The following is a 13,874-nucleotide window of genomic DNA, read 5'->3' as shown; positions in this document are numbered from 1 at the left end:
CAGACCTGGGGTGCCAGAAAGGAACGATGCAGAACAGAGTGACAACACAGGAAAGAAACTTTGCTTGTGTTAAATCTCAGAGACGTGAGAGCATTCTGTTACCTCAGCATAACCTAGACCCAGCCTGACTGACAGAACTGAAAATTCACCCAGGACAGGAACAAGGACTCTCAGTACAGCTCCAGGAACACGAAGAGCTTATTGGCATCACACACATACTTCTTTCCAGCATGTGTTCTCCTCCCTCCCTGCCTCTCTCTCTCTCTCTCTCTCATTAGTACGATATTCTTTTTCAGTTGTATATGTTCTTTTACCAATTTACCTTATTTTAGGGTCTAACTCACCAGACTGGTTGAAAGCCCTATAAAAAAGGGGGGGGGGCTGCTGCTCCTTTTATATCTCTTTTTGAAAAGTCAAAACAAGTATGTCTCTCCATCACGGTAAGGGTTTCTGGACCTTAGTCCTGATGGCAGACAGAAGTTCGCTCGCATGTGAGCGAGAGATACGCATTTGTTGGGTGCTGTGTTGTAACATACAGTCGGAAACTTTACTCCCGTGCACAGACTACATTTTTAAGGATCTATACCTGATCTTTGCCATAAACTGTGAACAAAAAACAAAGGTGGGGGGGAAGGCCAATGGGAGTGGCCTACTTGCCAGAAACACTCATCTTGCTCACCTTCATAGATCAAGAGTGGGAACGCACGCATAACTAACAAGCTACGTTCAAAGGACACTTTTTAAAACTCCAAAGTAGTTTATTTTAATATTCAGTAAGCCCAAAGTAATATTATTTTTAATATTTATTTAATATATTTAATATTCAGTAAGCCCAAAGTTACTAGTGGCTATCAGCAATATCTTGGCCATGTGGCAAAGTGGAAAAAGCTCACCCACGAGGCTTAGCAGAAATGGTTTCGGCCCTGGCTTCTCCAACAACTAGCCTAGTGTCTTCAGGGAGGACCTTCAAATTCCTTGAACCCTGCTTTCTTCATTTTTAAAATGAGGGGGAAGTCCTTTCTAGCTTTCAAATTTGAATTTTTTGACTATATAACCATCATGTTCTTTCTCTTTTTTTTTTAATGTTCACTTATTTTTGAGAGAGACAGAGAGAGAGAGAGAGACATAGTGCAAGTGGGGGAGGGGCAGAGAGAGAGGGGGAGAGAGGGAAAGGGAGAAAAGGAGAAGGGGGAAGGGGGGAGGGGAGAGGGAGAAGGAAAGAGAGATGGTGGGAGGGGGAGGGGGAGAGGAGGGAGAGGGAGAGGAGGGAGAGGAGGGAGAGGGAGAGGAGGGAGAGGGAGAGGAGGGAGAGGAGGGAGAGGGAGAGGAAGGAGAGGGAGAGGGAGAGGAAGGAGAGGGAGAGGAAGGAGAGGGAGAGGGAGAGGAAGGAGAGGGAGAGGGAGAGGAAGGAGAGGGAGAGGGAGAGGAAGGAGAGGGGGAAGGAGAGGGAGAGGAAGGAGAGGGAGAGGGAGAGGAAGGAGAGGGAGAGGGAGAGGAAGGAGAGGGAGAGGGAGAGGAAGGAGAGGGAGAGGGAGAGGAAGGAGAGGGAGAGGGAGAGGAAGGAGAGGGAGAGGGAGAGGAAGGAGAGGGAGAGGGAGAGGAAGGAGAGGGAGAGGGAGAGGAAGGAGAGGGAGAGGGAGAGGAGGGAGAGGGAGAGGAGGGAGAGGGAGAGGGAGGGGGAGAGGGAGAGAATATCCCAAGTAGGCTCCATGCTGTCAGAGCAGATCCAGACACAAGAGCTTGATCTCAAGAACCATGACACCATGACCTGAGTCAAAATCAAGAGTCAGAGGCTCAACCAACAGAGCCACCCAGGTGCCCCGTTACCAGTCTGTTCTCAACTCCACAGGCTTACAAACCATTCAGAGTTAAGTCTCTGGATGATACAGACTTGAAAGAGGGCATCGCCCACGGGTGCAACGGGCGGTGACGGTGTGACAGGGGCAGAACGTGGCCCATACGCAGGGGCTGCTGGCCTGCTACTGAGCTACCCTGAACCTGAATGAGGCTCAGTAGAGGCGTGTGTAAGCCAGACCACAAACGTAGACAGATGAGAAACACACCCTATGCAAACAAGAGATGTGGAATAACTGGCTCAAGGCCAGGATCAATTAGGGGTCACAATGAATGCCGACTTAACAGAAGTCAGCAACAGAACACCTGAATCAAAAAGGGACAAAGGTTCTCAGTGTGGGATTACAGCCCCAGAGAAAGCAGAGGACTATTTCGAAACCCCATTAGGCTCAACTGCCATCAGCTCTTTGGGAACCAGGAGCAGAGAGAAAAGGTCAAATCTCCACTCGGCGAGGCTTAGCATAAAGTGAGTAAGGAGTCAGCAAATGACTACATTTGGGGATATGAAGAGTTCCATAGCAGGAGGGTGATCTGTTCTTTATCTCTGGGTAAAGGGGGAGCCGAGGACAACAAATCACAGCACGGAAGGGGTGGTGATATGCTTCACGCGTGAGAAGGGAGTAACTAGCGGGAAGTTTTATGGATCTGAAACCATCTACTCAGGGAAGTTCTATTATTTTTCACCCCTGAAGCTCTATAAAATTTTGCAATTAGACACTGATCCAAGATGGATGAAATGCAGCTTTACTAGAGACAAATTGCCCAAATTCTCTTCAACAATGTGACTTATACTGGGCGAGTTTAAAAAAAAAAAGGGGGGGGGGGGAGAACTTTCTCCCTTCTACAAGAAACAAACAGAACAGAAAAGTCAAGAGCAAAAGAACTGAAAACCTAGCAGTTGCCCCTAGAACCTAAATAGGCAACCTATTATACTTTCCTTCCTGGTGACTAAGCCACTTTGTTTTCCCATGACAACTTTATACATCATTATTACATGTAAGTATTATCATCATCGCAATGCTTATTTTGTCAGGCATTATCATATTTTTGCTATTACACATTCTTGGGTACAAGATGTTTTCAAAACTGTGTGCTATCCCCATTAGAAAGTGGTGAGATTATACAAATAGCTCATCAACTTTTTTTTTTTAATGTACCAACTTAAGTCTAGAAATTTTAATTTCCCCAAAGTAATGTCAAGTTCAGGAAGGCTACTCATCCCCAAATAACAACATTCTATCTCTCCTTTTTGTTCAGACTTCGAGAGTGAACTCTAGCAAGATTCGCAGATGACTAATTCACTGGGGAATTCTCTGCAAAGCTATAATTTGTTTTTTCATTTTTTTTTAAAGACAGCAAGTGTGCACATGAGCAGGGGAGAGGGGTAAAGAGAGAATCCCAAGCGGGTTCCATGCTGAGGATGAGCCTGACACGGAGCTCAGTCCCACCACCCCCAGATCATGACCTGAGCGGAAATCAAGAGTCGGATGCTCAAATGACTGAGCCACCCAGGCGCCCCCCACCCCCACCCCCACGCTGTAGTTTCTAAGGACAGTTTGGCCACATCTCGGGGTGACGCCCGTGGAGTTCACACCAGAGCCCAGGAGGTAAGGTTGCACAGAATCAGAGCCTGAAGTTCTGGGTGAGGGGTAACAAGTGCCCTTCTGAAGCAAAAGAGAAACACCACCACCACCCACTGCTGCAAACAACAAGAGGAGCCCAGGCTGAGGCTAAACTCTGCACTTTCCTGAGCCTCCGGCCAGCAAACAGCCCCGTTTGACAGACAGGGGCCCTGCGGGAACCTTCCCTTCCGCGCCAGGGGTGGCTCACCTGGAGCTTCCGCTTCTTTCTCGAGAGGCTTCCGGTCCAGTCGCTGATGCGGCGCATGCGGGCTTTGAGCGTGTCCTTCTTGGAGGCGTCCTCCGCCGCGGCCTTGGACTTGCGGCAGGGGAGGGTGAAGGACGCGTACGGCCCGGGGTCCCTGCGCTCCACCCGGGACGGCACGTCCATGTCCGAGGCGAAGGACACGCGGTGGCTGAGGCCGGCGCGCGCGCCCACGAACTCGCCGGAGAGCCGGAGGCCCGCGGCCGCGGGGCTGGCGTCCGGGGAGAGGTCGCGCAGCGAGGACAGGGAAGAGCTCTGGTTGAAGGGCTTCGGGGCCCCGGGCGGGAGGTCGGCGCCCAGGCGGGGGGCGGGCGTGCCGGGCGCCGGCAGGGAGCCCTCGGCCTCGCTGGCCTCGCTGGCCTCGCCCACGGGGCCCCAGGGGGAGTCGTACCAGGACGACTCGGAGCTCAGGGAGCTGCCCTTGCTGGAGCGCGGCCGCGAGTCCGGGGGCGAGTCGGGCCCGGGGCCCGGGCTGGGCGAGTAGCGCAGCAGCCGCACCGGGCCGCCCGCGTCCCCCGGGGCCCCCTCGGCCTCCTGGCCGCCGCCGTTGTGGAACTCGACCCGCAGGCAGCCGTCCAGCTTCCCCAGCGTCTTGATGAGCACCCTGGGGCTCTTGCGGTCCTCGCCCGGCGGAGGCGGAGGCGGCGGCGTGGCCGCCACGCTCTCGTTGCCCCCGTAGCAGCTGAGAAGGTGCCCATTGCAGTCCCTCGAGGCCACGCGCTCCTCCGCCCGCTGGTGCGCCACGTAGTGGAAGCCGTTCTCCGGGGAGAGGAAGTCGTTGCCCGAGGCGCTGGTCCGGTGCTTGGCGTACGCGCCGCCTTTGGGGGCCTTGCACGTGGCTCCGCCGGCCCTCGAGCCATAAGGCTGATTACTCTTGCAGTGAGACAGGCAGCTCCGGGCCAGGGACCGGGACTTGTAGCCCGCGCCGCCGCCGCCGGGCCCCCACCCGTGCAGTGACTTGTCGTCTTTCGCGTGAAGGCCGCGTATTTTCAGCGAGCAAGGCTTTTGCTTAGCACCAGTGAGAGCGTTGCCGTGATTCTTGGATCCTTGAAGGGTGTACTGACTCTCCGAGTTCCCCATGTTAACCTAAATGAAGAAGAGCGGCATCAGTGAGAAACAGGACCATTATGACAGAATTTTCTTTTAAAAAAAAAAAAAAAAAGCCCCACACGTTACAGAGTGACTAAGCGACGTTTCTGCTGTGTCTCCTACAACTCAGAAAAGCAGGGACACAAGTTGCTTACCGAACTGGTCTTCTACATGCCATGCAGGTTATCAGCCAAGTGGATAATACTGCATGCCCACGTGCTAGTTAACTTTAAAACAGGTAATTGGTTGTATGATGTTAATTCGGAAGCTGAACGGGCACAAAGATCAGCTTAAGGCAGAGACCCCCCCCTTGAGGCTCGGTGTTGGGAGGTTCTGAATAAAGGATTCTTGAAGGGGAAAATGAGGGAAAAGCACCTGTCACTCCAGTACACTGATTTGTCAGTGATTAGAGAGATTTTCATTCCATACAAAGTACCAGGAGAGCTAACGCCAGTTAGCTAGTATAAGAGATTACTGCTCAAAACCGCCAAGTTTGTAAGAACAGGAGTCCAGGTACCACACTCCGTTGGAGCTTGGGTCTATCACACAGAGTAGGAACACGACAAAAGGAGTCCCCAAAGAGGAGGCTGAGATGAAGAATGGGGGCGGCAGGGGGAGGGGGAGAGAATAAAAGCTCTCATTTGGGGCAGAAAGACATTTTCATAAAGCTAATCTCTAGTGCTTCTCAAGTCTTTACAGGTCCTCACTTTAGAACATGATGAGAAAAAATAGTTTGAAGCTGACTTATCGGAAACCGTGCGACTCTTTTTAAAGCCCCACTTTTCTCAATGAGTCTGTTAAGCCAAACAGGCGAGTTGAAATCAGATCTCAATCTTCCCCCTTGGCGTTTCATTCTATCTAGTAGATCACTATTTGAGGCAAGCTGGGGGTCATGTTCTCAGGTCCCTTTCAAAATGAATTTAGTAGGTTTTTAATTGTAATGTTTTTCCGCCTAAGAATGTACAGCCACAAAACAAAAGTCAAATGAATTGACTTTTCTTTGGTGGGAGCTAAGCATACACATATCACAACAAAAATGACCAGATCAAACAACTGAAGTCACTCCTTACCTTAATCACAGTCTTGCAACTTGAGGTGAACCACAACTCATCTGAGCCGGCTGTACCTGAAGTCTAGTCTGTGCTCGGAGGGAGATTAATAGTCAGAAGGCTTCACGGGGTCCTGGGAACAAGGCAGCATGGTTAACAAGTATGGGAAGGGAGTCCATGAAATGATCCTGAAAAACAGAAATACAAGGGAACCATTGAGCATTTTACACCAAGCTTCCAAAAAGGTAAAAACAAAGGTTTCATATAAATTCTACCAAGAAACAACCAGTGTCCAGAATCACTGTCAAAATAACAGATGAAATGTCTATAAACCGCTTGATTCATCAGAGGTGCTGGGAGATGTAAAGGAAGCTAGAACTGCCCATCCACTCTTGTAAAGGCCATTAATTCAACACACAGTCTGCAGTCCAATGTGCGCCTTTGTTTCAGGGGAGGGCAGGTGAAGGCTCTAGCATGAGTCACGGCTCATCTGTCACCACCGTCAGGAAAACAACTTGCAGCTTCTGCACACGGACAGGACTTCAGGAGCATCATTCTGATATGAAAACAGTTCATTGTTCTCGATTTGACTCAGCAGTGAAAACAAAACCCACAACGCGGAATCACAGTAAAATAGTCCTTGGCCGCAACAACTTGTGTTATGGAGGTTGACCCCACGAAGGAGATTCAGAGTTGTTCTCCAGCATATGTTTGGGCCTCTCCACACAAGAAGTAGGGGCAGGAGGCCCAACTTGGAGGGAAGGGGCAGGCTGGATGAGCTGCCATCTGGCAGTGCTCGCTCCCGGGACACAAAGCCTGAGTTTTCTCTGCAGACATAGACAGCAGAGCAGTGACGGTTTAATGGTGACTTCTTTCCCTTTCAAAAACGGAAATTATTTGTAATTGTGTTACGATACACATAGCAGAAAACTTACCGTCTTAACCACCATAAAGAGTACAGTTAGTGGTGCCAAGTACATTCACACTGTTACGCATACAATCTCCAGAACTCTTCATGTCCTGAAACTAAAGCTCTGTGCCCATTAAGCAACAATTCCCCACCTCCCTCTCCCGAGCCCCGGCACCTACCATTCTATCTCCTGTCTCCATGAATTTGATACCCTAGGTATCTCACGCAGGTACACTCACACAGCATCTGTCTTTTTGTGACGGGCTTATTTCACTTAGCATAATGACTTTAGGGTTCATCTGTGTTACAGCGTGTGTCAGAATTTCCTCCCTTTTTAAGGCCAAGTAATATTCTCTCATACGTATGGGCCACATTTCGTTTGTCTCCTTATCCATCAGTGGACGCATCGATTGCTTTCCACCTGGTGGCCACTATGAACCGTGTAGCTATAAACGTGGGGGGACAAACATCTCTCTCAGACCCTGCTTTCCCACAAGTGAAGCTGCTGGTTCATATGGTAATTCTATGTTTTATTTTTTGAGGAACCACCATCCCATTTTCCACAGTGGCTCCACCATTTTACATCCCCACCAACTGCGTACAGGATTCCAATTTCTCTACGCTTTGACCAGCACTGGTTATTTCTCTGGCGTTTTGATAGTGGCCATCGACAGGTACAAGATGAGACCATATCTGGTTTCACTGTGCCTTGTCTCCATTGGTTAGTGATGCTGACCATCCTTTTATTGGCACACAGCTGGTGTAACCCCTTCGGAGAGTTCAATAGTGACTTTTAAAATTAATGATGCACTGGCCCTGGCCCCAAGTTTCTCCAATAAGACCAGAGACCCAAGTCTTCCTGAGGCCATACACACACATAGATTTTAAAAATGGGGGACGGGGGGGGGGGGGGCGCCTGGGTGGTGCAGTCGGTTAAGCGTCCGACTTCAGCCAGGTCACGATCTTGCGGTCCATGAGTTCGAGCCCCGCGTCAGGCTCTGGGCTGATGGCTCAGAGCCTGGAGCCTGTTTCCGATTCCCTGTCTCCCTCTCTCTCTGACCCTCCCCCGTTCATGCTCTGTCTCTCCCTGTCCCAAAAATAAATAAACGTTGAAAAAAAAAATGGGGGACAGGGGGATGCCAAAAAGATTTTTCACTTTGGGACTGGAAGGAGGATCCAAGAGCTCGTTTCAGGCCACCGGCTCAGTAATGTGGCCCCAAATGGCACCCGCTATGCTACCGACCACTTATCTTTTTAGTGGGCGGCTCTCACAAATATCTGAAAGAGGGAATAACCCACTGGTCGGGATGCCACTGAAACATGGCCCCTGTGACCGCTGTGAGTCTGGAGCTAGATCACAAGAACCCCACCTTTTAAAAGCTCACAATAGGAGTTGTATTTCTTCAGCTCCATCTTTTTTAAACGTAGGGAACTACAAGTGGCCAGCGTTGCTCCTGGCTGTCACCACTGGGACCTCTCCCACGAGCTGACTGCAGGGAGACTCTGTGCTTGTTTATTTTCCTCAAGACCAAGGCCCGGGGATGACCCCAAAGGTGAAAGGCTCCAGGGTCCCTCACCCACAGCCGGCCCAGCTTTGTCAGGCCCTTCTGATCTGAAGGTCACATGCCTGAAGACAGGCACACACAGCCCTGGTGTCAAGCTCTCCAACATAATTGACACAAAACTGCCATTGAGAGGCTCCCTCTGTCAGTTGCTCAAGACACACAAAGGCCAGGCTTCAAAGTCGCAGAATGGCCCCGGGATGGAAGCTTAGTCCCCAGCAACAGGTTACAACCTACATTCATCTTCCTGCTTTTGAAATTAAGCAGTTTCATTTTTATATCATGTTCTATTTGAAACACAGAGCCCTGGATCCTGTCCTTTACAAAAACGCTGTCCACCCAAGGCCTGCAACTTTGGGGCCCATACAGCATTCAAGAAGCGTTTGTTGAACTAAGTGAAAGCAACCTCACATACCAGAAGGCTGACTTGAGCACAAAGAGCAGGAATCATTCCCAACTGGGTCTGACCACAGGGCTCACATAGACGCCCACGAGGAAACGTTGCAGTACTTAACACAGCACTGCCCAGAAAAAAGCAGAAGAGGGAGCAAAGAGGTGGAGAACAGTGTGCATTGTTACGTATGGTAATGCCTACCAGCTGTTCAACATCTTCAGCCAATCCTGGCAAAAGAAAACCAGCCTCAAACTGGAACGAGAAGAATTATGCAGTATTTATGAGGAATTTATTGACAGGAAGGGTAATCTCTGAGGGAAACGATTACCCCTGAGGAGTTTGGCAAACTGAACAGATACTTACTGGGCATGCTTCAGCTGAGGCTTTTGTCTGGAAAAAGGAGAATAAATAGGTCAAACGTTCAACACCCCTGACTCCTTTACTGAGGGAATTTTACGGTATTCAAGTTAAATACTTTTTTGTTGTCGTTGATAGAAAGGGGGCTGAAAATACTCAAACAACAAATTTCCTGTGAACTTTTTTTTAAAAAAAGAGACTAGTTCAAAGCTCCCAATACCTTTAAACAGAAAAAAATACATAGTAGGTATACTAATCTGCAATATGTATTAGAAATACTAACACGGAGTAACATGTATTAGGTATGCTAACCTACGATTTATGTCATTAGGTATGCTAATGTGCATTGGGGCCCACAGCTGACTGATGGAGAATTTAAGGGAAGTCATTTAGCAAATATTGTGTGCTGTATAAACAAGTTTTTAATAATTCTCTTATTTATTGCAAAATAAAATATTGCATTTTTTTAAAAAAATGGACAATCTCATGAACCTAAAAAACAACCACCTTGTCTTTTGCTCTCTGCACTCCCCAACCATATAAACCTGCTATGTTGCTTGTTGCTTTTTAAAAACTGAAATCACAAATAAGAATGGATATTTTTGGTTCAACTTGTGATCAATTACCACCCCAGAAATGCCCAGCAATGTGAAGACATTCACAAATACATCACTACAATACCAACAGCCACGGTGCCCTACCGAATTCCACAGCAAAACATCTTTCGGGGGAAATTCAAGATTTACCTTTTCTTTATTTGCCTTGAGCTTGGGCTTGAACTGATGTGTCAGATTCCCAAAGTCTCCATTTCCACGTAGTGTAGAGTTTACAGCAGAGGAAAGACTGCTTTGTCTCTGGCCTGAGCCAGCTGCTCAGAAGGAGCAACTAAAGAGGGTAAGAGCCAACCCCCCGGGGGCCGGATGGTTCTGTGGGGAGGACCGGGGCTGAATGGGGACAGCAAGCAGAACAGAGGCGTGGGGACCCTGCACAAAAGCAGATTTATGGCTGGGCGAGGCAGTGAGGGAAGCTGACGTTCTACCACCATGAGACACCAACAAGGCTTCTCACATAATTCCAGAGAGATTTTCATACTGGAATAGGAGCCTCATCCTTGTCCAAGGGCAACATTCCAGATGGTGATAAGAACTAGGAAAAAAGATAAGAATAGGACTAACCATCATTAACCATAACAATATCTACTTGGTTTCCTTCATTGGGGGGAAGGGGGAGAGGAATTCAATCATTAAAAAGACAAACCTCAGCATCCGACTCTGGTTTGTGTCAGAGAACCTGGGTTTAAGGCCTGTTTCCGTCTCTTAAATAGCACAAGTCTTTGGGCAAATTACTTATACTTTGAGTCTCATTTTCTCCACTTACAACTTGAGGATAAAAATATCTGACCTACCTACCTCACGGAGTGAGAACTGGGTGTGGAAATGTATGTGAAACCACCTAAAAAACTGAGAAATACAATACAAATATATAGCCCTATTATTAATTGTGGGTTAGAAGTCTAAATTTGTGTACTATGACATCAGATCTTATGACAGTCTGTTGTTTCAGACAGTTTTAATTATGTTAATTATTACATATATATGTAATATATGTCAGATAGATAGATAGATAGATAGATAGATATAAATTTGGAATCTTCCAAATTCTGTTAGCCCTTTCCTGATTTTTATCAATTCCCCAAATTGTAACAGCATATAAAACTACCTAATTTGTCAGAGGTCTGTCAAATGTCAACAGAAACAATGACAGCCATATACTTATGTTATTGGACAGTCATGATAGAAAATTGTGCTCATTGAACAACTAGTATTACCTGAAAGCAGTCACTCTCAACACCACGTGAATTTTGGCACTGAGGGGACATGTGATAATATCTGGAGACATTTCCAATCAAACCAACTAGAGTCCTAGCACCTGGTAAGTAAAATTCAGGGATCCTGCTAAACTTCCTACAATCCACAGGATGATCCCCACAACAAATAATTACCTGTCCCGATACGTATGTCAGGTTGAGGCTAAGAACCTGTGCCCTCAAGGTTTACTGCCTGTCTTACTAAAACTACTAAGATACAAGACGATACCTAAAAATCTGAAACATGCATTCATCTCTCTAGGATCCAAACTTACCAAATAAACGCTGTAGATAATTGCCCCAAAACCTGCTTCTCTCATTCCGCATCAGCAAACTACACTCAGAACTTGAGAACTGAAGGCCGTGACTCAAAGGAGCTCATTGCTAACCACAAGACTTGAACCCAATTTGTAAAGGAGGCAGGCAAAAGGAACATCTGGTCTCCCTGGGAATGGTGCTCTGGAAGAGTAATCCTTACAAATAAAGTGGGCAGAAAGCAAGCTGCTGCTAAGGTCTCAAAAGCTGATCATCCATTGTGGAGCCCCATGGGTTCTATTTCAATTCGGCAGGACCCCTTCCAACCGCGTATTAACAGATGAATGGATAAACCAGTGTGCACCTCCGAGGATGAGCATGGCTGGTACAGGGGTGGGGGGTGTGGATAATCAATTCCACAGAAACAACAGCCTGGCCTTTGCACAGTTCATCACCTAAGGAAGCCAATTTATCACAAGGAGGGTCTAGGCACTCACACCTGTTTTGTAACAAGTTCTAGTATCTGCAGCATTGCTTTAGAAATGTCTGTTCAACTATGAGTCATGACATTCATTTAATGACTCAATTACCAGTATTTTTAAAAGAACAGAATAGAAACAGAGTGGAGACGATAAAATAGGACAGAAAATGGAAGAGTGCATCCCAGTAAGGGTTAAAACTGTCTTATGAAACTAAATTCCCATGTGTCTCCACGTGTCTGCCTGTATACCGAGTTGTGAAGTACAATCATAGCTTCTTCGTGACCAAAAAAAAAAAAAAAAACAGTGTTGAAAACAATGACTTATAAAACCACAGCTTCCATCAGAATGGCACATCCCATTTTAACGAGACCCAAGGACAAACCAAGTCGAGAGAGTCTCAAAACACTTGCTCAATCACTACCCAGGCGAACACCTGAGCTAAAGACAGGAAGACCGAGATGAGGAATAGCCTCTGTCAGCAATTCTGGGCCCCACAAGTTGCGCACGTGGTCCTCACCTACTTCCTTCTACAACGTAAGAGAAACTTCCACTGCATGTGCAAAGTCTTCCTAGGAAGGTTAAAAATTACTTCCCCACCCCCCAAAAAAAGTTAACTGAAGACCTGAGTCTTGAAGAATGAGTGGGATTCTGTTAGATGAAGACAGAAAAGAAGGGCCTTCCAAGTAGAAGAAAACCACATGTTTCTAAGACACGGCCACTCTGTGACCACAAGCTGAGTCCCTAAGCTACTGAATAAGGAAGTGAACTAAGTGCAGAAAGACCCCAGCTTGGACGGGGAAAGGTGACAAGGCAGCAGGGCCTGATCACAGGTGTCAGGGACAAAGTTCAGAGAGATGGGAGCTGGGAGCGGAGGGGAGGCTGGGGAGATGTTGACTGTCGTTAGCCCATCACCCCTCCCCATCCCCCAACTGTCCCAGAAGCACCGCAGTGTGAGCCATCTCCTAGGGACACTTGAGGAAACTGTCTGGAGAAGGAGCCCACAGGTCACACCCCAAAGACAGCATGGGGACAGCACTGGCACAGGAGGTAAATGTTCTTAGTGTTGGCAGAAACTCGGGAGCTGAAGTGACAAAGAGTTCTACTCATGGCTCATCAGGAGTTTGGAGACCCTCCTGCAGATCCCACCCCCTCCTGGGCACTATGAGGGAGACAAAAGAGACGTATGGTCTGATCCCATCCCCAAAAGGGTTTATCAGCTTGTGCAGGGAGGGGCTAATTACCAATGTGAACCATGTGTAGAATCAATAAGCGAGTGTATGACAACTTTAACAGCATGGAGTTTATGGGGGGGGGGGGGGAACCAACATTCCCACAAATATTACTGGTATGTTGTTGGAATGTCGGGGAGTTGAGAGGCCCAGCTCCATCTGAGCCATCACAGAAACTGAAAATATTTCAGGGCAGGGGGCGGTGGCAGGGGGAAGGGGAATTAATCACCTCTTCAAGCAAAATTACAGAATAGTTTAGAATAATCCTGGTGAATATAAAGTTGTTTTATTTTTCTTTTAGAAATTATCAAACTGCCTTTCATATACTTTTATCCATGTTCTTTCGTGTGTGTGTGTGTGTGTGTGTGTGTTTGATATATCAAATGTTCAGTCCCAACCTTCTTTTTCTCCAAAGTCTGCTTCAAATCTCATCCAAAGTTTGGCCAACATCCTTGTCCCTACAGACCGTGAGCAGTGCGTTTGTTGACTGCCAAAGATTCACCCGGTTCAAAATGTGCTAGCCTGACTTTTAAGTAACCTCTCACCTTTAACTTTGATGAACATGAACCCTTCCACAAAAAAGGGGAGTTCAGGCATGGGTCAGTACTTCCCAAGCTTCGTACTCAAACAGAAGACCTTGTACAGGAACCCGGGCTGTAACCACATGGCTTCTCACTGACTCGGAGACCTGCACGGACGGCATGTGCCTCAGTAAATCAGAAGCAGGCATCATGCTCCTGAACCTCAATCACATTCTGTGACCAAAATATACCACGGTAATTGTACTGAGTGATTCTTGGCAAAATATTTCTTCATTATACACTGTTCCGTTTAAGTTACAAAACGAACAGGCTTCAGCCACACATTTTTTCCCTCATTTAAGTAGGTGTTTTCCTCGCCCTCATAAATGTGTAACTCCTACTTCAGCTCAGCTTGCTGCCT

At 47.6% G+C, this 13,874-nt stretch overlaps 1 protein-coding gene across 10 annotated transcripts in view; it reads right to left on the bottom strand.

The window, feature by feature from the left end:
* Positions 1 to 13,874, bottom strand: part of TIAM2 (TIAM Rac1 associated GEF 2) — a 266,318-nt gene that overhangs the window by 105,063 nt on the left and 147,381 nt on the right. For 8 of the 10 annotated variants that reach the window (XM_086708192.1, XM_086708191.1, XM_086708193.1 and 5 more), the window contains 2 exons: positions 5,898 to 6,064; positions 3,685 to 4,824 (listed from right to left, as the gene is read on the bottom strand). In XM_086708192.1, the coding sequence (XP_086564318.1) occupies positions 3,685 to 4,818 (1,134 nt within the window). In that variant the 5' untranslated portion in view covers positions 4,819 to 4,824; positions 5,898 to 6,064. Of the gene's footprint in view, positions 1 to 3,684; positions 4,825 to 5,897; positions 6,065 to 6,162; positions 6,187 to 8,763; positions 9,767 to 13,874 lie in introns of those variants that run through there. The other 2 variants (XM_086708198.1, XM_086708199.1) reach the window with 2 other exon arrangements.

Source organism: Puma concolor, chromosome B2 (assembly GCF_028749965.1).
Source record: "Puma concolor isolate L17-30 chromosome B2, mPumCon1.1.hap2, whole genome shotgun sequence".
Classification (NCBI taxonomy): Eukaryota; Metazoa; Chordata; class Mammalia; order Carnivora; family Felidae; genus Puma; species Puma concolor.
Note: the sequence above shows the minus strand (reverse complement) of the source record. Positions and strands in the feature narration are given on the sequence as shown.